The 24,005-nt window shown below is 40.8% G+C and overlaps 1 protein-coding gene across 1 annotated transcript; it reads right to left on the reverse strand.

The window, feature by feature from the left end:
• Window positions 1-5,965: 5,965 nt before the first annotated feature.
• LOC124264724 (phytanoyl-CoA dioxygenase domain-containing protein 1-like) lies at window positions 5,966-13,927 on the reverse strand. Its single transcript, XM_046699533.1, has 4 exons — window positions 13,756-13,927; window positions 11,850-12,066; window positions 8,731-8,819; window positions 5,966-8,109 (listed from the first exon to the last, which is right to left on the reverse strand). Exons 1-4 carry the CDS (start codon window positions 13,880-13,882, stop codon window positions 7,757-7,759), a joined length of 786 nt encoding a protein of 261 aa, XP_046555489.1. The 5' UTR covers window positions 13,883-13,927; the 3' UTR covers window positions 5,966-7,756.
• Window positions 13,928-24,005: the final 10,078 nt, after the last annotated feature.

Below are 24,005 nucleotides of genomic sequence, written 5' to 3' on the forward strand. Positions count from 1 at the left end.
TTCGTTCAGTTATACATTATACTCACAGTGTTAAAGTACATGTCTGTCAGAAACAAAAGCATGTCTGCCATATTTGGAGGCGAAAGCAGGTGTTCCCAGCGGTGTAGTAACGACTGACTCGTTATAAGCAGCAGGTCAGTACTCGTTATAAATCTAATGACAATAGTCGGGAAAACTCTGGGGTTCGAACCCGCTACCACAGGTTCCTGGCACACACGGCACATCGAATCCAGGACCGTGTCGGACTCATGCGACCATGTAACGGATGAAAATCAACACGTTGAGCGACAAGGTGGGTAGAGTTACTTCCCTTCCCTACAGCATGCCTGAAGACGTAGGATACACACGGGCCAATGTTTTACCATTGTCGTCAATAGACTGACTGACTGACTGAGTTTAGTTTTACGCCGCTTTTAGCGTTATATCACACATTGTGCCCATGTGGGGAATCGAACCCAGGTCTTCGGCGTCGTCAATAGAAACGTGTCATTCATTAAAATAATTATTACAGAGTCAACAGTCGACAAACGTATATGTATAAACAGCCATGAATGAATGAATAATTTAACAAAGTGGCAAGGAGCTGAACAAACCGACCCAGCTCCGCACCAAATATCACAAACACGCCAAACCAGTTCCGCACCAAATGCCACAAAGGCACTAAACCAGTTCCGCACCAAATGCCACAAAAATACCACCACAGTTCCGCACCAAATGTCTCAAACACGCCAAGCCAGTTCCGCACCAAATGCCACAAAGGCACTAAACCAGTTCCGCACCAAACGCCACAAAAATACCACCACAGTTCCGTATCAAATATCACAAACACACCAACACAGTTCCGCACCAAATGCCACCTTCTTGAACATTCTGCTCATAGTCAGGATAAATTACCATGTTAAAAACAACAGCCCCAAAACGAAGGGACCTGGAAAAATCTCTACTTAAAGGCTTTTCCAGGGAACGAACTAGGATTTGTGTGCCCTTATTGAGCCATCTATCTCATGTTCTTTGTGGATTTTAACACACGTAAAGTTAAACGAGGCACGAAGAATAACTAAAGTAATAGTCATGAGATTTACAATGCTTATTTTGTTCAACCGGTTATAACCAGTGCTCTTTAGAACTTTAAATTTCATTTCTCCAGAACATGCCGTCAGATTTAATGTAATGAGACATTATATAGATATATATAAATTTATAATGTGTACTTACAAGAGATGGTATCGGGACACAAGGGAAGTTTCTGTGAGGGAGTGTTTTTCAAATTCAAATGTTTTTGCTTAGCGACAATTCACTCTGTATACATTGGCTCTTTCCATGTAATTGGTATGCTTAATCAAATCGAAACTTCAATCCAGGAACGTTCTATCGGGGAGACTATACAGAGATCTATACGCAGGCAACCTGGTGTTATAAACCTGTGCATGTAATGTGTTGTTTCTGTAATACATTTCCTTCCTTTGTGACCCGTGAAGATCCGGATTAGATTTTTTTTTGTATTTTGTATTTTTTTTCATTGGTTCCCAAGATTATAATATCACAGACATACAAAGCCGTGATACATACGGCTTAAAGTAATACAGCTACATGATGTACATGTAAGATATCAATATAATAATATATTCATAAACATGCATAAATAATTAATTAGATAATGTATAGATAATGTCAGGTACAAATCGATACACTTTAGAGTCATCTAAGTACTGGGGAGAGAAGGCTCTATTTGTGATTGAAATTATTTATTGTATTTTTTGTTTGTTGATATATGATTTTCCACAAAGAATATTTCTTTTAGAGTTTTATGTATAAAGTTCGATTTGGAGGCATGTTTTTAATACTGCAAATGTGGATATGTCTCTTCGCAGCAATGATGATGTGATTTAGTGGAGTACCAAACCATGTTTTTTTTATAATATCAGTGGATTAGGATCCGGGTTGGAATTGGTCTAACGCAACAGGTGCTTGTCGTATGAGGCGACTAACGGAACCGAATGCTCAACCTTGATTGAGGCATGTCGTCGTTAAACAAACAAACCATTCCATTAACATGAATTGAGGTCAATATTTAAGAATGTTGAACAGGGTCATGTAGTCTTTGTTTTGTTTTCACAACAGTATTCACAGATTGCGGAACGAGACAAAAGTCTTAATTAACATACACCGTAATACATTTAAAGGAGCATCCCATCTATGCAACCTTCCCACGAGTTTGGAACATGAACAGGCTGTAGATTGTTTGCAATGATACGTGCCATGAATCAGCAGTTAATCGTATATTCGGTTATTAAATACGAAGAAATTATTGATTTAATGTTAGAATAAATATTTACCAGAAAATCACACTGTGAAATCCTATTACCGTTCCGTGTAAAATCGTCCAGATTAGGAAGTGCCCGGAAGTCCGGATGGGAACGAAGTTGGCATATAGCCGCTCTCAACAGTTGTAGTACGAAATTTCGTAACATTTCGTAACGAGTCAGTTTGCAAATCACGTGATGGGATTTTCTCTTTATTTCTGAACAAGTACGTTTTTCTGAAATTACAACAGACCTGCGTAGTGGGAGTCTTTAAATGCTGTGCACATCAAAATGATCAAATTGCTCCACATTACACAAGGCTTCGATGAGAGCTCAAGCACGTGGAGCCGTGCAACGAATGTAAACAAAGGTTAACTGCGCAATAGTATTTCATTTTTAATGATATTTTCTCAGTGAGAGATATCCATTTCCTGATATATATTATTTAAATGTGTAATTTTAGAAAAATAAAATAAGTACAAAACGTAACATTTAAATGTTAGCATACGTGTATTGGTTTATTTTGTTTATTTAGTCACCAGAAATCGGAGTAGTCTCCCTTTACACAGAACCCGTGCAATTTCGTGAGTAAGTATTTTCACCACTGGTAGTTCAGGCAAACAGAAACACGTACAAACAAACGTAAGGAAGACAGACTGACATCGGACATCGTAGAGGCAGACGTATAGCCGATCAGCCAGCCAGACAGACATATAGCAGATCAAACAGCCAGACAGATATACAACCAGAAAGACAGACAGACAAAATACAGTGATCCAGAGAGACAGAATGACTACTATTAGATTGACTAGTATAGTTGGCTAAACTAATCGGTTGACAGAGAAAACTATCCCTCTTTCAAAGAAATACTAATTTGAACAGTGAAATTTTGTAATTTAATAAGTGATATTTACTGGCCCTCTTCTTGTTCACTAATCGGTTTTATCCTCGTGGGCTGAGTGAATCTGAGGAGGGCACTTTCTTACATTTGGCCTACCATGCAATATACATGTTAACACATAGATGTGGTCGTACAGTATAATTCATGATGATCTTCATACCGCTTGTGATGTTTTTTGGGGTCGGACACACTCATTCCTAAACTGAAGCTTATTTGAAAAACCCATGGAACCGCCCCTAATATTTACTGGGCTAATTGCACATTTTACATTTTTACTTTGATAAAGACTTGTTTGTTAGTCATTCTGCAACCCATATTGACGGCTGTTAAATGCAATATATAAAGCAGATAAGAAAAACAACACAGGTCTAAATATGATTCAGAAACGTTATTCGATACTGGCAAACGTAACTAATCTCTCTTCTTCATTGAGAAAATTCTATAAAATTATGAGTCATGAAAACATAACATCAACAAAGACAAACGGAGGAATAAATAGCACTGTGACTCATAATCATAAGCTCGGTTTCCCACCAAGGTGGGCGTGACACTGACCAATGCGGAAGTAAGCGGTGTCAGTCAGGAGATCTTGGCGCAGAGAGTGAAATAGTTACAAGGTGCCGCCTGCACTCACTCAGACAGGACAGCAGATTCATTGTTCTGAGGGTCTCGTTCCTCAAAGCGATCGTGACCCTAAGATGATCGTAACTCCCACACTTTAACATGGGACTTACGACTGTCGTAGCGCTACGATCGCTTTGAGGAACGTGGCCCTGGTCGCGGCTGTAAGTGCTTTTTCAGGACCGTTCGTAATTTATGGCTAGGGGTAGTGGTGGATGTTTTGATGATGATCCTAAGAGGGGTCACCCATTGTTCTGGGGAGATAGGCGGGATGGTCATCAAATTTGTATACATGTACTAGGGGCTCGGCAATTTTGTACATAAAAATATTTAAGAATTATGCTTAAAACTAATTGGTGTGTGTGTGTGTGTGTGTGTGTGTGAGAGAGAGAGAGAGAGAGAGTGTGTGTGTGTGTGTGTGTGTGTGTGATTCTATGATTTTGTACATGATATTGCAGGAGGGGTCACTCTTACGTTGTACATAATTTTTAGGGAGGGGTGTGTGTGTGTGTGTGTGTGTGTGATTCACATTGTACGTGCTTCTCCATAAAATCATCATAACCGCCCTGCCATAAATGATGAACGGTTCGTTATTATGTCAGTCTGACAGCCATGTATTTCGTGTATTCCACTATCGTCCACAGTATTGATATGCGACGTATCAAACCGAAACATGAGTCTCATGAACCTATTCAGACAATGAACTACTTTTCAGCCGATCCGAATTTTCTCGTGTGAAAGTGAAAATAGACATTACAAACAACTATGGTTACACTGAATTCGAATTCCCTGTTTCATAAGAAAATGAATTTTACATTTACAAATGAATTTTAATTTTAAACTTTAATAACATCGTATTTCTATATGGCGGGTGTGTGCAGCATGAACTTAACTAAGACGTCACAGACTGCCCCAGTTTGATGAGGTCGTAAAATGATTCACAATGCATTTGACTCACTGGTTACACCTGTTATGTGTTTTTTGCGCTTATTCAGGGTAGTTCTGTAACGCACAATGCGGTTGATATAATATCAAGTCCGTACCAGACCGCCAAACTTTTCTAGCGGCAGAGCCTCGTCTTGAGATTTCCACGATTTCCAGGTTTATGTTTGTCAGTGCTCGCTGTACGACAGAGCACGCTGCACGACGAGTTTGCAGGGAGTATAAGGAGCGTAGTGTTGCACTATACAAGTGCTTAGATGTATGAAATATTACTGATTAATATTTATGTATCCAGTTAAATGAATTGGTCTAAAAAATCTGGACTGGTTATTGTACTAAGTTGCGCAATAGGACGGAACCCAGTCAACAGGAAACGAGACTGTTGTGTAATCATTGTTTTGACTTGAGGGGCACAAGTCGTAGCTCGAGTTCAGAAACAATGGCAAGACTTTGACCTAAATTTCGAACCCCGAACAAACAGGTCACTGAAGTATGCGACGCCCTATGAACCCAATTCCTAGCACGAGCTTGGCACAGAGACACTTATAACCATAATCTAATGCTCGTCCCATGAGCAGGTGGTTTACGGAAGGAAAATATCTCATCACTCACAAAAGTTGAACCAAGGACTTCTGCGTCATGGTCATGGTCGTGATGCTCTGCTCAAACACAGATCATTGTACGATTTTGATCAGCATGCGCTTCGGAATCACATTAAAATTCTAATGATACAATGTGTTAGCTTCAACGTCAGTTTTCCTACCCATCCAATGGTCAAAGTAGATAAAGGCATCGGCCATCATTGTGGTCACTGATGCGACAAAGGTTGAGTGGAAATTGTCTGTTTGACCATTATGGAACGATATCACATTGTCGATATACCTGAAGATTTCCTTAAATTTGGCCTGATTCACTTGTGTTTACTTTGCCAGTCCGAGCAGATATTACAATTTATATGCGTTAGCGGGTTACCAAGTGGGGAAGTGCAGTTGGTGTCCACGAGGATGTAAGTCACCTGCCTGAATGGCCAATCCTCCTATTACACACATTTAACTTGAAAATTGGCTTTCATTTCCACAATTGCTACAATGGCATGTCAATGGATATCTGAAACGTCCAATATTTTGGGAGGCGAATCGAAACTCTTTAAGCAATGTCTCCTCCGATTGCCCGTGATGAACACATGAATCAAGAAATATAAACAGAATGTTTTATTTATTTCAGAAAACAAAACAATACAAAGAACAAACACCATCCATGACGTCATGAAAGGGTATAGAAGCATACAATACTGATGTTATGTAAACAATTAACATCGTTGGCTGTCTTTGGAAATTCAGTTACCCTGTCAAACTTGCCCACTGAATAACGTACTTTCATATATTAGATTCTCTATATTACGCTGTTTTACCATCACATTTTTTTAAACAAACAATTTTTAACATGTGAAAAAGCCAAACCTCTTCTTACCCTTTATGAAGTGAATGGTAAGCATTCATCAGTGCATGTATATACACATTTTCCCATAAGAGGGCTTCTATTAACGGAATTTTCTGTAGGTAACTAACAAAATAACTTATCAACAGAAAATAACACGACCTACCAATACACTTGGTTTCGAGAACGCAAGACAAAACCAAATTTCAGCATTAATTATAAGCCTTTTTAAAACTGTGTTGTATTAATAAAAACATTTCAGTGATACTTTGACAATTTGCCACACGACTTCTGTTGTTTCTGTCAAGCAATGATACAAAGAAGTTTGTATAAAGAACCACACTAATTAATTCATTTCTTAAAATGGAACCAAATATTTTTGTTTCGAACTTCATTACACTAAGTAAATATATATCAGAAATGGGGTTTTGGTATGGCATATATATAATAGATGTATATGATAATACATCTTGATCATATAATATGTCTACAGGAATAAAAATTTAAAAAAGAAAGAAGAAGAGAAATATGGATTTGTCAACTCGTGCAATAATTTCAAATACTTGATAGTTGTGATTATAACATTGTTTGTGGCGACGGAAAGGTCCTATTGGCTCGTCATATGTAAACAGTCGGGTTTTTCCTGGTACGGTTTCCTATACATCACAGACATGCACACACAAAACCCAGTCCGGTTATACACCTTTTACATAGTTATTCGCATTATGACTATTCACTCTTTATGGTTCACATTCACTGGGGCATTCACATATATACGACACATTCACTCTCCATACACACTGATGAATAATAAACATTAAACACTCATGTGACACCTCTTTTCCTAAGCATTCCGATAAAAATAGTTCATGATTTTTTTAGATGAAGCCGTCCAATGGCTGCTATTCGAGTCAGAAGATGAGCATTGAATTACAGTAAACCATTTCTGTGTCGAGCTGACATATGAATCATCGTGTTTGTTTGTGGATCGCAGCCAATCCACGTCGACTGCTAGATAACATTCCTGAAAATGTCAAGAAGACTTTTGGACTGAAAAGAGTTTTTTATTTTTATTTGGTTGGTTACTTCCAGTGGTGACTGGTTAAATCTGATTTTAACTCGAGGACATCATAGCGACTGGGTGAGAGAGGACGGTTGAACCCCACTATAGTAGTATCCGACTTTCGATAGGGATGTATAATATTTTTTAGGTATTACATGTAAGGTTTAGCTTTGAACGATACGAATATGCTTGTCAAAAAATGAGCATAAATATGTGTCTGTTTGGCATTGTGTGTTTCACTGACAAACAGTTCAGAAAATTAATGGTTGGTATATGATTTGCTTACATGAATGAAAATATTTTGACATTTACAGTCGCAGTAATGTTTTTGACAATGAACCAACTATAGATCACACCAATACATTACTGTAATCTAAAATTTTGACGAACGGTTGAGGCGCTATGGTGCTATGATGAAATATTACACCACAACCAAAATACATAAATCTTAGCACATTATCACCAACACAAGGAAATGTAGCTGACATCTTATTCTCTCCAATCGAACCAGGCAGGGGCATGGTCCTCGAAATTCTTGTGCTCGTCAGTCCCAGAAAGCAACACGGTTGTGGCGAACTTCCGGGGACGAGCTTCGTCAACGATTGGATAAGCTGTGGTTGCTATGTAACGGATGACGAAGCCGCAGCGACGTCGGTTTGATCTGTTGGGTCTGCTGCCGTGTACGATGTGGCCGTGGTGGAGGGACATCTGGCCAGCTTTGAGTGGACAGGGAACGGCCTTTGTTTCGTCGTACAAGTGCGGAGGGATCTCCTGGTTGGAGGTGAGCAGGTTACCCTTGGCATCTGATTGGTCATGCTGCAGGATTCCGCTCTTGTGTGTTGCTGGGAATGAAAAACAGTTATAGTAGTTGTGTGTGTGTAATGGACAAACGTTATATAGTCAGCGGACCTTGCTTTTGATTGGGTATTTACATATCTTCAGGTACAGATTCCAAATGATAACATTTCTTTTTATGCTGAGGTCTTGGTTTGACCCAACACTCATTTCCTTCATGTGGAAAGATGTAACAATAGGGATATCCAAACATGTTTACCGGATGTAAACAGTTTCATAAGATTAGATTGCGTGTTCAAGGTAAGAACGATGTCGCACAAAAGCAGAAACGTCATGATTACTGGCACCCCACCCCCACCCCACCCCACCCCCAAAAAAATAACCCAAAAACCAAACACACACACACACAAACAACAACAACAACAACAACAACAAAACCCAAACAAACAAGCAAAGAAACCAAAAAAAACTAACAAAACAAAAACAAACATAAAACAAACAATGGGCTGTTAAGTATGGTTAGAGGTCGGGATTGAAGTAATTTCTGTCATAATCATTACTTGTGTGATAGCCTTTTAAACTATGTTATGGTAACGTAACACTGAAAGATCTACTTGGGAGTTTTAATATTCCAATTTTCATACAGAATACGTTTAACCAGCCTCTACCTGGAATGACGATCATGCAGCCGTTCTCCTCGTCAGCGTCATCAACAGCCAGCCACACGCTGATAACGTCTCCTTCGACGCCCCAGTACCTGCAAGTGGTCAATAGTCATCCATGGGTCAACAACTTGTCAGCATTATACGGCATCGAGCTTGTGCGATATATTACAGTGTGATCAACGACGTACTGTTGGAAAAATCATAGATTCAGTCAGGAAAGTGACTTTCTTCTGTAAAAGAATCAATGACACAATGCCGTTTTTCTTTTAAGATACAGACTATAATAGACGGAGATCCGAGTCCAGTCAACCACCAGATGACTTTTTTCTCCATCCGACTGCGTTTGCGCATACGCAAAGGAAGACTTGGTTTTAATAATGACATCATTTCGAGTTTATGACAGAAGTTAGTTGAGTGAGACAAACCTACGGATTGGATGTGCAGAACGTATTGTAACATAGTTCATTTTCGAATTCATATATATATTCTCATATATTCTCCCCTGCACACCCCTGCAATCCCCTTCTTGATCCGCCTATGATGCACCAAAACATGTGTGTAATTGAGTTATGGATAAAATATTTATGTCGGATATAGCTCACCTGACATCCTGATGCCATTACTCAGTAATAGGGACAATACTGGTAGGAGTTATGGATAAAATATTTTTAGCTCTCCTGACATCCCGATGCCATTACTCAGTAATGGGGACAATACTGGTAGGAGTTACCGATAAAATATTTATGTCGGATATAGCTCACCTGACATCCCGATGCCATTACTCAGTAATAGGGACAATACTGGTAGGAGTTACCGATAAAATATTTATGTCGGATATAGCTCACCTGACATCCTGATGCCATTACTCAGTAATGGGGACAATACTGGTAGGAGTTACCGATAAAATATTTATGTCGGATATAGCTCACCTGACATCCTGATGCCATTACTCAGTAATGGGGACAATACTGGTAGGAGTTACCGATAAAATATTTATGTCGGATAAAGCTCACCTGACATCCTGATGCCATTACTCAGTAATGGGGACAATACTGGTAGGAGTTACCGATAAAATATTTATGTCGGATATAGCTCATCTGACATCCCGATGCCATTACTCAGTAATAGGGACAATACTGGTAGGAGTTATGGATAAAATATTTTTAGCTCTCCTGACATCCTGATGCCATTACTTAGTAATGGGACAATACTGGTAGGAGTTACCGATAAAATATTTATGTCGGATATAGCTCACCTGACATCCTGATGCCATTACTTCGTAGTAATTCGGGACAATACTGGTAGGAGTTACCGATAAAATATTTATGTCGGATATAGCTCACCTGACATCCTGATGCCATTACTTAGTAATGGGGACAATACTGGTAGGAGTTACCGATAAAATATTTATGTCGGATATAGCTCACCTGACATCCTGATGCCATTACTTAGTAATGGGACAATACTGGTAGGAGTTACCGATAAAATATTTATGTCGGATATAGCTCACCTGACATCCTGATGCCATTACTTAGTAATGGGACAATACTGGTAGGAGTTACCGATAAAATATTTATGTCGGATATAGCTCACCTGACATCCTGATGCCATTACTTAGTAATGGGACAATACTGGTAGGAGTTACCGATAAAATATTTATGTCGGATATAGCTCACCTGACATCCTGATGCCATTACTTAGTAATGGGGACAATACTGGTAGGAGTTACCGATAAAATATTTATGTCGGATATAGCTCACCTGACATCCTGATGCCATTACTTAGTAATGGGACAATACTGGTAGGAGTTAGCGATAAAATATTTATATGGGTAGGAGTTACCGATAAAATATTTATGTCGGATATAGCTCACCTGACATCCTGATGCCATTACTTAGTAATGGGACAATACTGGTAGGAGTTACCGATAAAATATTTATGTCGGATATAGCTCACCTGACATCCTGATGCCATTACTCAGTAATGGGACAATACTGGTAGGAGTTACCGATAAAATATTTATGTCGGATATAGCTCACCTGACATCCTGATGCCATTACTTAGTAATGGGACAATACTGGTAGGAGTTACCGATAAAATATTTATGTCGGATATAGCTCACCTGACATCCTGATGCCATTACTTAGTAATGGGACAATACTGGTAGGAGTTACCGATAAAATATTTATGTCGGATATAGCTCACCTGACATCCTGATGCCATTACTTAGTAATGGGACAATACTGGTAGGAGTTACCGATAAAATATTTATGTCGGATATAGCTCACCTGACATCCTGATGCCATTACTTAGTAATGGGACAATACTGGTAGGAGTTACCGATAAAATATTTATGTCGGATATAGCTCACCTGACATCCCTGATGCCATTACTTAGTAATGGGACAATACTGGTAGGAGTTACCGATAAAATATTTATGTCGGATATAGCTCACCTGACATCCTGATGCCATTACTTAGTAATGGGACAATACTGGTAGGAGTTACCGATAAAATATTTATGTCGGATATAGCTCACCTGACATCCTGATGCCATTACTTAGTAATGGGACAATACTGGTAGGAGTTACCGATAAAATATTTATGTCGGATATAGCTCACCCTGACATCCTGATGCCATTACTTAGTAATGGGACAATACTGGTAGGAGTTACCGATAAAATATTTATGTCGGATATAGCTCACCCTGACATCCTGATGCCATTACTCAGTAATGGGACAATACTGGTAGGAGTTACCGATAAAATATTTATGTCGGATATAGCTCACCTGACATCCTGATGCCATTACTTAGTAATGGGACAATACTGGTAGGAGTTACCGATAAAATATTTATGTCGGATATAGCTCACCTGACATCCTGATGCCATTACTCAGTAATGGGACAATACTGGTAGGAGTTACCGATAAAATATTTATGTCGGATATAGCTCGCCTGACATCCTGATGCCATTACTCAGTAATGGGACAATACTGGTAGGAGTTACCGATAAAATATTTATGTCGGATATAGCTCACCTGACATCCTGATGCCATTACTTAGTAATGGGGACAATACTGGTAGGAGTTACCGATAAAATATTTATGTCGGATATAGCTCACCTGACATCCTGATGCCAAGCAACGAATGCTTCAGAGCCGTCGCTCTGGGGCACCTCCTCGTTGGGGTATTTGCAGATAAACCTGGAGTCGAGGAGTATGAGGTTGGGACCAAGGATCTCCTTCAGTGGCTTGAGGACGGAGGGTTTTGTAGCCACCTTCAGCACCCAGGGGTGTTCCACGTGTACGTTGTGGAGGTTGTACTGGGCATTCTCCTTGCCTGGACAGGAACAATCAATAGGGTGAGTAAGGGTCCAAATTCTGACCCACGATGCGCCTTAGACATCCACCAATGCCCCGACCCTCATATCAGACACAATACAAAACCATAGCATGAAGTTGAAGGAACAGGCGTATGATGTTGAACTCCACGCCGCAGCATACTCTAAGCGCATACAAATAAAGAGACGGACAATTGCCGGTAATTATAAAACAGATGAGTTTTTAGGTCAGATTAATGGTAGTCTAGGCAGGAGTCCATCTGAGGTGAAGGGGGAGAGGGTTCCATAGCACAGCGCATATTCAATACTAAACAGTTTGACATGGTTCTATGTCGCTTGTAGCAACATTCCAGCTACATCAGTTCTGGAAACTCCCGAATCGGGCTTCACACATTGTATATAATGAGGGAATGGACCCTGGGACTTTGGCTCTACACTTGTACCATCAGGTTACCGCGCCGCCTTGTCTACATGGAGCATCGGATGTGTGTTACATTGACCACAAGAGCGTTCAAGTCCTTACACTTAAGGCGAGTGAGTGAGTGAGTGAGTGAGTGAGTGAGTGAGTGAGTGCGTTTACAATCCTAATATACATTCAATTGCAGCCACATCAGATCGTCACAGGTTACACACTTGTGTGGATTCGTCCTCGTGTGTGTCGAATGAACCCAAGTTGACCCACTGAATATAAAACAGAGCTAACAACATGCTTCTAAATAACATAAATTTTCTAAATTGCTTTTCGGTCTTTGAGGAAGTGTTTCAATAGCCCAGCACACTCCAACTGTTTACAATTACTTCTTCCGACATAACAACTTTGACCTTTACACGACTGACAATGAAAATTTACTTTCAGCATTTAAATTTAGTAATGTCCTTTTCCGAGAACAATATCCTTTCCCTATGTAAATATAGATATTACATGTACCATATCTACCAGACGGGGCAATGGGAACACGTTTCGAACGTTGACAAATTAAACAGCACAGCACAGCACAACACAGCACAAACAACATATAACGTGCATGTAATGAATTCAAATTAATTTGTTTGTTTTCTTTACTGTTGGTAGGTGGGGATTATTCAGTACATAGTGACATGTAATCTCAATGATTCGGTTTTCCCGAACTATGTTCATCTAGAACTATTGGATACTTTTCTATGTCTATTTTATTTGTATTTTGTATATATTTTGTGATGACCGGTTTATGGGCTCTCTTAGGATACCCGTCACTCTACCCATCATACGGGTAATGCCATTCGGCACTTTATAGGATTTCTGTATAGCCAGGTGGGTACCGTGTATCCACGGGCTCATAGTCCCAACATATACCTGTGAAGATCCGGGTTAGAATTGGTCTTCAGCTTCCAGCGGGATCGGGTGGTCCGGCTCGCTGACTGGTTGACACATGTCATCGTATCGCAACTGCGTCAAACGATGCTCATACTGTTGATCACTGGATTGTCTGGTCCAGACTCGATTATTTACAGATCGCGGCCATATAGCTGCAATATTGCTGAGCACGGCGTTAAACAACAAACAAACAGACAAACAAATAAACAAAACCTCCACAGATTAAAATCAAGCCATTTCGTCGTGTACAGTGTTCGTGGAATATTGCTTAAACCGCAGCCTCGCAGGAACGTACAAAGCCGAATACCACCCGATAAAAATGACAAAAACTTACCAATATTTTTTTCAAAATCGTTGAAATTCTTCCTCAACTCCAACGTCTCTTCTTCGTTGAGAACGGACAAGCCGCTTATGTAGCCGTTGGTATTGACAAAATCGGCCACGTTTTGAACATCGGTCATCGTTAGTAGTTTAGTCGGCCGCTTGTAAACGGAGTGTGATATGTGCGAGCTTCCCAGCTGATATGTGCGAGAGTCTTTTGTCTTTGTATTTATAGGGAGCAAGCCGGAAGGTTTGGGCCACGCCTTTGTATCTGGATTGTTGGGTTGCCGTGGTACTCACTCACTACTTTTTCAAATATCTTTCATGATTTTTGGTCGCCTCGTGACGTGGGGCAATGTGGTGCCCATATTTAAAAATCTCGGACCGCCTTGGTGTGATCATTTTTCGAGGTCTTTCAACGTCTATAATTTGATTGGTCGAACCGGTGTACGTGATCTGGTACCGTTTTCGTATGTGACATTCTGAAGGGCGAGGTGTACGTGTGACCAACGTCCGAACTGACCCTTCAATCCCCTTGAAGGAATGATAGAAGGAAGCGTTGAGACATGTTAGAATCCCGCCATAGTGATACCGAACAGTTGGGGTAACTGAGTGTAAAGGTACTTTATCCCTTACTCTTAATCACACAGTTGTTTGGGGTATTCAGGGGCGGATCCAAGATTTTGGAGAAGGTGTGTGTGTGTGTGTGTGCGTGTGCGTGTGCGTGTGTGCGTGTGCGTGTGCGTGTGCATGTGCATGTGCATGTGCATATGCGTGCGTGCATAGATCATGTAAAGTCCCATCAAGTCCAAAGGTTAGGGGGAAATGCCCCTCAAGGAAAATGTTTTCGGGGGAGAGGGTTGGGGGATTCTTCCACCCCACCCCCTTTGGATCCGCCCTGGTTTTCTTTTTTCTATGCACGGTCTTACAGTCAGTTTCAGCGAAGGTTTAAGATTATTCTAAGATATCATGATCCGTAATTATTTGTTTTCGTGTATATGAATGGAGATTACATAGGTTAAGGATTAGAATTGCTGTAAACATAGGCTGGTTTCCAGAATGCCGGTAGCGTAATGATAGGGTCGAGCAGACTAAGCTGATTATCTGTGGACTCAATAGGGAACATACTGACGTACCAGAGAAATTATACACTTATTTTTAGAATTATTTTTCAACAACAACACTTATATATTTTGAAAAGTGTTTTGCTTCTGATTTACAGGCAATAAAGTGAATGATTTTCTATACTGTGTAGTGTCGTCCACAGAGTGCGGGTTGAAGTTAAAATGGCTACATCATTGCGAAATGGCAACTTCACAAGTTCACCAGCGCTAGATTACAATTAGACGGAGTTGTAAGAATAGGGCGCCTTTGGGTGCAAGTTCACGGTTTTATGTCCACCTTAGAGATATAAGTTGTAGTCAAAACTGAAATGAATGTGGATGTTAATTAGGGCGTTGCAATATTACCGGTAAACAGGTATATACCGGTACAGTATCTCGCGATACGAATATCGTGATATGGTTCAGATTCTGCAATATATTGGGTCATACAGAGTTATCTCCCTTTGAATTGTCAATTTCTTTATTTCCATATCAACAAAATGGGTTTAAATGGTTTCATATGTGACATTTTGGAGGAATTAAGTGGCATCAATTGGATAAACGTTTTATTCGGACTTATCCGTAGAGCCTCTGGCTCTGAGTGACCATTACACAATTCACATTATTTTGTTATTTCTGTTTGTTTCATAATGGGACATATGTTATCAATTTATCATAAAGCCCTAAGTCACATGAATTCTGTTGGGCGATATAATGACATTCTTGTCAAGATTCTTAGTTATTTGAGGTCACATGAGATTTTAAGCTCAAGTAGTTCACCTAAATCATGTTTTTGTTTATCATTAAGTTCGCAAAACTTTGTTGCAACGCTCCAATTAAACATTCCACATTAAAGTTCTATAGCATTTTATTTATCTGTACAACGGGGACGGGGAGCCTGAAAGTACTGTGTTTCAGCAACTAAGAAGATGATGTCGCAAACAGAGAGCTGTTATAAATGTATGAAGTACGCACTTGGGGCAGAAACCTTCCAGTATTTAATTATCTCTTAAAATTATTGCAATATATCGCAATATGAGAATCAGGGCAATATCCAGCAGATACCTTCCAGTCAATATATCACAATATGCATTACAATATCTCCTAAATTATTGCAATATGTCGCAATATGGGAATCAGGGCTCTAATGTAAATATGATATAAACTGATGAATGTGATTTGATCTACAGTCTAAACAACCCACAAGATATTGTTTCAGAGGATACCGCCCGCCTCTGCATCTGTGTTGCAAACAAGAGGACCCGGCATTCCATGGCATTCAATAGTCACTCCGAGACCCGGGTTCGATTTCCCACTTGGGTACAATGTGTGAAGCCCTTTTCTGATGTCCCCCCGCCGTGATATTGCTGGAATATTGCTAAAAGCGGCGTAAAACTAAACTCACTTACCTGACATTCCAAAATACAGTATACAACTAAGACAGTAGGATACTGTGTGGACGGTGTCCTACCTTTCATTTTGCTCATCAACTTCTAAAATGCCAATCAAACAGATCTATATAGCTTCTTTATGTCAGTCTTTTCACTGTTGTATGAGTAAGGGATATCACGGTGTCTCTGTTGTATGTGGGTAGGAAACCCGAAGTAAAGCAGCTCTTTGAAGGGCTTACCGCCTTGTGAAACCAACTGGCTCGGTTATGCTGCGGATCCAGGAAGAACGAATCTGGGATTCGAGCCTACTATCATAAGGTGAGTGAGTATGGTTTTACGCCACTTTTAGCAATATTCCAGCAATATCACGGCGGCGGACACCGGAAATGTGTTTCACACATTGTACCCATGTGGGGAATCGAACCTGGATCTTCGGCATGACGAGCGAACGCTTTAGCCACTAGGCAATCCCACCGCCCCTTCTATCATATGCGATCATGGGAAGCCTTAGATCTCAGTTCTGTCCAGGGTTTCGCGGTGCCACCGTTGGTAACAAGTGGCTTAAAACAACTTTTAGTTTAACATTTGTTATAATTGGAATCCCCTTCTCATTGTACACATTCAATTTTACACAAATACGTGATATAGACTACCTGTTGTCGGACAAATATTTTGAGGAAGCCTCGTCGGCTGAGGATGATCATCGCTGACCTCGCTTTCGATTTGGGGCCTCAGTGCGAGTGTATGGGTTCGAATCTCTTATGGGATTATTACAAAAACTTGTGAAGAGTAATCCGAATACACGCTACATTGCTCAGATTCTGTAAGGCATTGTGTATTCCTAACATGCTTCCGACCTGTGAAGACCCGGGTTAGAATTGATCTTCAGCAACCCATGCGTGTCGTAAGAGGCGACTAACGGGATTGGGTAACACATGTCATCGTATCTCAATTGCGTAGATCGATGCTCATGATGTTGATCACTGGATTGTCTAGTTCAGACTCGATTATTTACAGATCGCCGCCATATACCTGGAATATTGCTGAGTTAAACAACAGACCAACCATCCAGCCTAACCTGCTTCCATATTCTAGGTGCTGGGGAATGGGCAACATAAAGCACTTGACATTGTAATGCACTTCATTAATATGATGCACCTTGTCAACCAAGACACAACTTGTCCAAAAACGTGGGCATACAGGCGTATTCTGGCAGGTTCGAGCTTCCCTGTTCGATAAAGCTGACGTCAGAGATTAGAACACACGCTGGCATTTTAATAGATTATACAAATACACTTATTCAACCCAGAAGGTTGGTTCGACTGATATGATGAAAGAAATGTATCCCGTGACTACTTAATCAAATACAGTTCCGTTAAGATACGGGAGCAAACAATCTGACATGTCTGCGATCATAGCTGACTGTTTGTTTTTACACTTCATACCAATATGGGTGCGGCGGGGTAGCCTAGTGGTTAAAGCGTTCGCTCGTCACGCCCAAAACCCGGGCTCGATTCCCCACATGGGCACGATGTGTGAAGCCCATTTGTGGTGTCCCCTGCCGTGATTTGACTGTAATATTGTTAAAAACGGCGTAAAACTACATTCACTCACCCATACCAATTTGGCGATATTATTTACAAGTAAGGAGACATCGTGTATATATACTACACTGGATATGTATGTAAGCAGTGCTTTCCCAGGAAAGTGTTATGTATCTATAGTATGACCAGAAATTATTGAGAATTTTAGGAATATGTTAATTGGATTTCTAGTATAAACAACCTTGACCAGCTATCAAGTGCTTGGTTTATCTTTTTCATTAGTTTGTGAAGAGTTATCCTCCTTTGTTTACTTGCTAGCAGACGACATTTTCAGTGATCCTCAGTATGGATGATTTAGAGAAAAAGAAGTTGATTTTAGAATATTATAACAAGGACAAGATCAGCTAAAGTGATTTCAAGTAGAACAGGCATCCTTTGTCCACTGTTTATCGTGTTTTAAAAATATTGCAAATGGATATGGCATTGAGCACCAGGGAGGCGCAGGTAGGCCCAGAAAATGGACTGTCGGTGACAGGAGGCGGCTTGGAATCTTGTTTCTAAAAACAAACGAAGGAATTTAGAAAACTTAAGACTGGATATGATTGATAGAGGAACTGTGGCTGTCTGTAAGGAGACAATTAGAACTGAGCTGCATGCAATGGGTTGGCAGAAAAGTCAAGGAATTCCATCACCGATCATGAAACCTGAACAAAAGTAGTGAAGGTTGAACTGGTGCTTACAGCATAGACATTTTAACTGGGACAATGTGATTTTCTCAGATGAAAGTTCTGTGTGACTGTTTCCTAATACACTGAAATTCTGGACCAAACAAACTGAAAAACCTTTGTATCAGCGCCCAAAGTACAGTCCGAAATTTAACGTCTGGGGTGGCATATCTGTGTTAGGGGCAACGCCCCTCTGTGTATTTGAAGGGAATATGAACAGTGAGCGGTACACAGGTATTCTCGAGGGACATTTACTTCCATCTGCTCATGTGTTCTATGGAAATATTTGGATTTTCCAGCAGGACAACGACCCAAAGCATGAAAAAAAGTGTGAAAGTGAAAATACACATCACAAACAACTATGGTTCCACTGAATTCCAATTCCTTGTTTCATAAGAAAATGGTATTCATAATGAATCTTAATTTTAAACTTTAATAACATCGTATTTCTATATTTCATGGCGAGGTGTAGGCAGCATGACCTTAACTAAGACGTCACAGACTGCCCCAGTTTGATGAGGTTGTAAAATGATTCACAATGCATCTGGCTCACTGGTTACATCTGCTATGTCTTCTTTGCGCTTATTCAGGGTAGTTCTGTAATGCACAATGTGATTGATATAATATCAAGTCCGTACCAGACCGCCAAACTTTTCTAGCGGCAGAGCCTCGTTTTGAGATTTCCACGATTTCCAGGTTTCTGTTTGTCAGTGCTCGCTGTACGACAGAGCACGCTGCACGACATGTTTGCAAGGATTATAAGGAGCGTAGTGTTGCAATATACAAGTGCTTAGATGTATCAAATAATACTGATTAATATTTATGTATCCAATTAAATGAATTGGCCTCATAATTCTGGACTGGTTATTGTACTAAGTTGCGTAACAGGACGGAACCCAGTCAACAGGAAACGAGACTGTTGTGTAATCAATGTTTTGACTTGCTCGATCGATCGGTCAGTCATTAGATAGAATTTTTAGATAAATCTTAAAATATTATGATGATTATGATTAATATTTTTAATTCAATTATGGGGTAATCATATTTTTTAAAGTATGTATACTCTCCCAAAAAAGAAACGCATATAGGAATTGCAACTGTATTTTTATGTTTATTTTGAAACATCTTGTAGGCTTTATGAGTCAATGGAATATTGCGAAATTGCACACTGGGAATGCAGACTTATCCGTTTTTGGCACCAACTCGAGGAAAGTCAGTTTGAGTGTCACATGGAGACGTGTGGTGGCGCTGAAGTCAATACCTCGTGTGACCACCGTGGGCATCCAGAACTGCACGGGATAGCCTCGGCATCGAACGAATAAGTCTCAGAATCTCGTGTTGCCCACTCTGCCTGTATTGCCTGTGCGAGTTGCTGAAGTGTCTGGGGCTGAGGGTTACGGCGTCGCACCCGTCCGTCCAGGGCATCCCACAGATGTTCGATCGGGTTTAAGTCCGGTGATCTTGAGGGCCAGGGGAGCACATTGATGTTGTGGTTCTGGAGGAAGTCTCTAGTGTGACGTGCTGTGTGGGGCCTGGCATTGTCCTGTTGAAACAACTCCCTCTGGCGATCAATGATTGGAAGGAGGTGTGGGCGTAGGATTTCGTCACAGTACCGTTGAGCGGTCAGGTTGCCCTGGATCATCACCAGATCACTTCTCCTACGGCAGGTGATCGGTCCCCACATCATAACACTGCCCCGGACGAATCTGTCCACCTGGGGAACGCAAGCGTCGTTCCAATAGAAATCGTGATTCATCACTGAACCAGATTCTACGCCAATTCGGTAGGTTCCAGGCCTGAACGTTGGTGCACCATTGACCCTCGATGTCGACGATGTTGTTGTCGAAGGAGAGGACTAAATTAAAATATTCTGGCACGTAAACCAGCCTCTCTCAACCTGTTCCTGACGGTCTGTGCAGAAAGCCTCCTCAATCCTGGTATTTGTCGAGCGGTACTGGTCGCCGTAGCTGTTCGATGACGCAGGTGATGTACCCGGATGTAGAGATCCTGCGCCGCAGTGGTCGCTCGAGGTCGCCCAATACGAGGGGCATCTGCTACCGCATTCTGCCGACGATATCTCTCCCAGAGCCGTGAAATGGTGCTTTGGTGAACATTCATGCGGGCAACTGCACGTTGAGACTGGCCAGCTTCAAGCAAACCAATGGCGATATGACGGTTGGCTTCACTTAGACGTGGCAATTTGCGTTCGTCAACAATATTCCAAATACAGTGAATAATCGACAGACAGCGATCAACCTTTTGTACCCATCATTGAGACTATCTAATCCCCAACTTTCACGTGCATTGCATGTGACTTGTGTATTCTGTGACACTACACGCCGAAATTGAAAATCATGCTGTTAAATACGGGTATTTTACGGATGGTGCGTTTTGTTGTGATGTTTCAAAACATAAACACCATAGGAATCATAAACAGAGCAAAACCTTTTGTAAAATGAATCATGTTTTTATTCATTGCTACATGAAATTGCTTTTTTTCATGATGCGTTTCTTTTTGGGGAGAGTATATATCAACAGGTAAGTAATGGGTAACCACACATAAATTACGAGGTATACCGGTTGGTTGGATAAGTCATATGCCTCACAGGCAGCTTGGGTTATCTGGGGTAATGATACGTTAGCGCTTGTGAGCATGAACAGTTTTTAATAATACTATGGACTTTTCCATGGCTTAAATATCTAAGACCAGGAAGAGAGAGATTGATACAACGTTTGATGAAGAGGTTCAAATAGGCTACAATGTTACACACTTGACAGTTTATCAAACAGGTAAGACAGGTGGCACATTGTTATACTGTGAGATATGTAGACTTCCTGGTCCTAGTTCCCAGAATCAATGATTGACATGCATGTTAGAATCATTATCATGATAAAAACGCCTACTCAGTACTGACCTGACGAAGGGGCAAGACGTGGACCTGAAAACTACTTACACACAATAAAAAGGCTATCATCCACAGAGGTCTTTATAAAAAAGTCAAACACGCACTGAACAAATTCACGCCTATACTGACGTCAAAAGAAACTATGCAAAATGACTGCAGTTGATGCATAATTTGAAGAATGGAAATGAAAAGTTGCTGTGATATCTCGCCAAAAATACAAATTATCCGAAATATGAATTAAAACAGGAACACGTGCATTTTCTCTTATGACGTATGCGCGTGATAAACCGGTAGCAAAGAGGGTTAGTACATACCAACTTAGGGCAACTCATGGTCACATAAACAGAACGTTCGGTTGTACCCGGGCAAATATAACCACGTGTGACGGAACGTTTACTGCAGACAGGGCGGCAACTCGCAAACCTGGGAGTGGAAGACCGCCTGTGACCACGCCCATTCAGGTCACTTTCACATTCTCCATCTCCAAAATGGCTTCCTCAGCTGTGACGACAACGGTACCCACGGCACACTGGCACCGCAGACCCTACCGTGGTATGACGTAAACGCAAGTTCACCAACGTGGCAATCTACAGACTTCAGTAAAGCCTTTGCCATGGTTTGGCTTATTACTAATACTAGAAATTAAATTAAAGCCATACACGAGAGAAAACTAAATTTCATTCATTCATTCCAAACAGACAGAATCCTGAAAGATAAATTCCCAACTGACACATTCTCGTCAGATAATGGTGACCCACAGGGAAGTGTTCTGTCGCCCTCACTCTTTACCTTCATGATCGACGACATTTTTCAACATTCAATCAAAAACGTTTTACAGAAAACTTTGGACGCTATTTCAGTTTTGACCTCATCTGATTCAATAAATCAAGTACATAATATAAAAAAATATATAACCTGACACGGAGGTACAGATAAGCTGCGTTTATTGCTTAAATTACGCAAATATTTATGTGAAAATTCAATTCCTATTAAGCCTATTGCGTACAAGTACGCTTGAACCTTTTTTAAATACTCAATAAATTTGTTCTTACATTCGTACACATAAAATAGATAAAATAACTGAGGTATATTGAGGATTTATTTCGCACATAAACTTGGCAACTTCCAGTCTAGTCTGTCTCACAGTCCTTGAACCACATTAATTTCCCTACTGCCAAGCCCTCTCTCCAGTGCTAAAGCCCTAAATAAAGCAAGTCTAGATTTCCTCAGGTTCTGAATCTCTGGTCTCCCTAGGGCTCCTTTTCAATATAAATGGGCTTGTTTGTTACTATCAAAATTATATATATTCAGAGACTAAGCCTTAGTCTACTTCCAGTCTTTCAGTCTGTCCATCCACTGCTGGTCCTGCTCTTCCTCTGTCTTCTTCTTCTCGGCAGGCATCTTGTAGATTGTTCGCTGTCGAGTTGAGGAATGTGGGGACTGGCGATGGGCAAACGTTTACATAAGCACTGCCGAGTGCTGATTCGTGCGTCAACAATGCGTGAAGTGAGCGTGCCCAGTGCGTATCGATTTCGTGATATGCGAAATGTATCCGTGCGCAATCTAAGGGCCTATTCGATTATGCTAAACCGGTTTTGGTTTCGGGAAAACCATGCACTCGATTATGTCGAAACCTAAAACTGGGTTCTGAAACTTCAAAACCATCTCCTAGGCAGGTTTCGCAGTTTCAGTTCTCTCACAACAAACGTGGCGGACACGAAAGCGCCAAGTTCAGCTGATTTTGGTGGCAAAATAGAGCAGCAGTTTTTGGAACCAAAATAATGATAAAAATCAACTGAGAACTAAGAAAATATTAATTAAAACCCCAGTCTATTGACTATTTTATGTAACTGGTATATATATAATTACTTGTAACAGTATAATGTTCACGACTAGTTTCTTCAGAAAAGTAAAGGTGTCTTTATGTCGCAGGTGCAGCACTACTACTTCTTGAAGACCAGCAAATGCAGCGAGAGCAGGCCAAAGAAGAAGACGTAACCCCAACTAGAAAAAGGAAAGCAAGGACAGTGTGGGTGAGGGAATGGTTAACCAGAAGACATGACGTCAGACATTATGATCAGTTATTTCCAGAACTCCACAAGGAAGATCCAAAAGGCGACATAAATTGCCTGAGAATTTTCCCCGACATGTTCCAAGACATGGTGGAGAGGTTAACCCCTCGTCTTGAGAAGAAGACCACTTTCATAAGAGAACCGCTGAGACTCAAGCTGGCAACAACTCTTTGCTTCCTAGCCACTGGTAATTCCAATGCAAGTCTACAGTACAGCTTCAGAGTTGAAGCTACTACAATCGGCAAGTTGTTACCAGAGGTTGGCAAAGCCATAATTGAGGTTTACAACGACGAAGTCCTCAGGTGCCCCAAAACTGAAGAGGAGTGGAAGGAGGTTGCCGAAGGTTTTAGTTCCAGATGAAACTACCACAACTGTCTGGGGGCTGTGGACGGCAAGCACGTTGCTGTGAAGAAGCCACCCAGAGATGGATCATTCTATTACAATTATAAGATCTTCCACATCATTGTGCTTATGGGTTGTGGTGGGTAGTGGTGGGTGGGGTAGGGTGTGGTGTGAGGGTAG

This window comes from Haliotis rubra, unplaced genomic scaffold (genome assembly GCF_003918875.1).
Source record: "Haliotis rubra isolate DU_JTF1 unplaced genomic scaffold, ASM391887v1 Scf10, whole genome shotgun sequence".
Taxonomy (NCBI): Eukaryota; Metazoa; Mollusca; class Gastropoda; order Lepetellida; family Haliotidae; genus Haliotis; species Haliotis rubra.

Bases quoted from the DNA above. Each gene is read 5' to 3' on its own strand.
- LOC124264724 (XM_046699533.1), bottom strand. From the start codon at position 13,882: ATGACCGATGTTCAAAACGTGGCCGATTTTGTCAATACCAACGGCTAC. The intron at 12,067-13,755 runs GTAAGTTTTTGT...GTTCCTGTCCAG, and splicing joins CGATTTTGAAAAAAATATTG to GCAAGGAGAATGCCCAGTAC. The intron at 8,820-11,849 runs GTGAGCTATATC...GACCACTTGCAG, and splicing joins GCTTGGCATCAGGATGTCAG to GTACTGGGGCGTCGAAGGAG.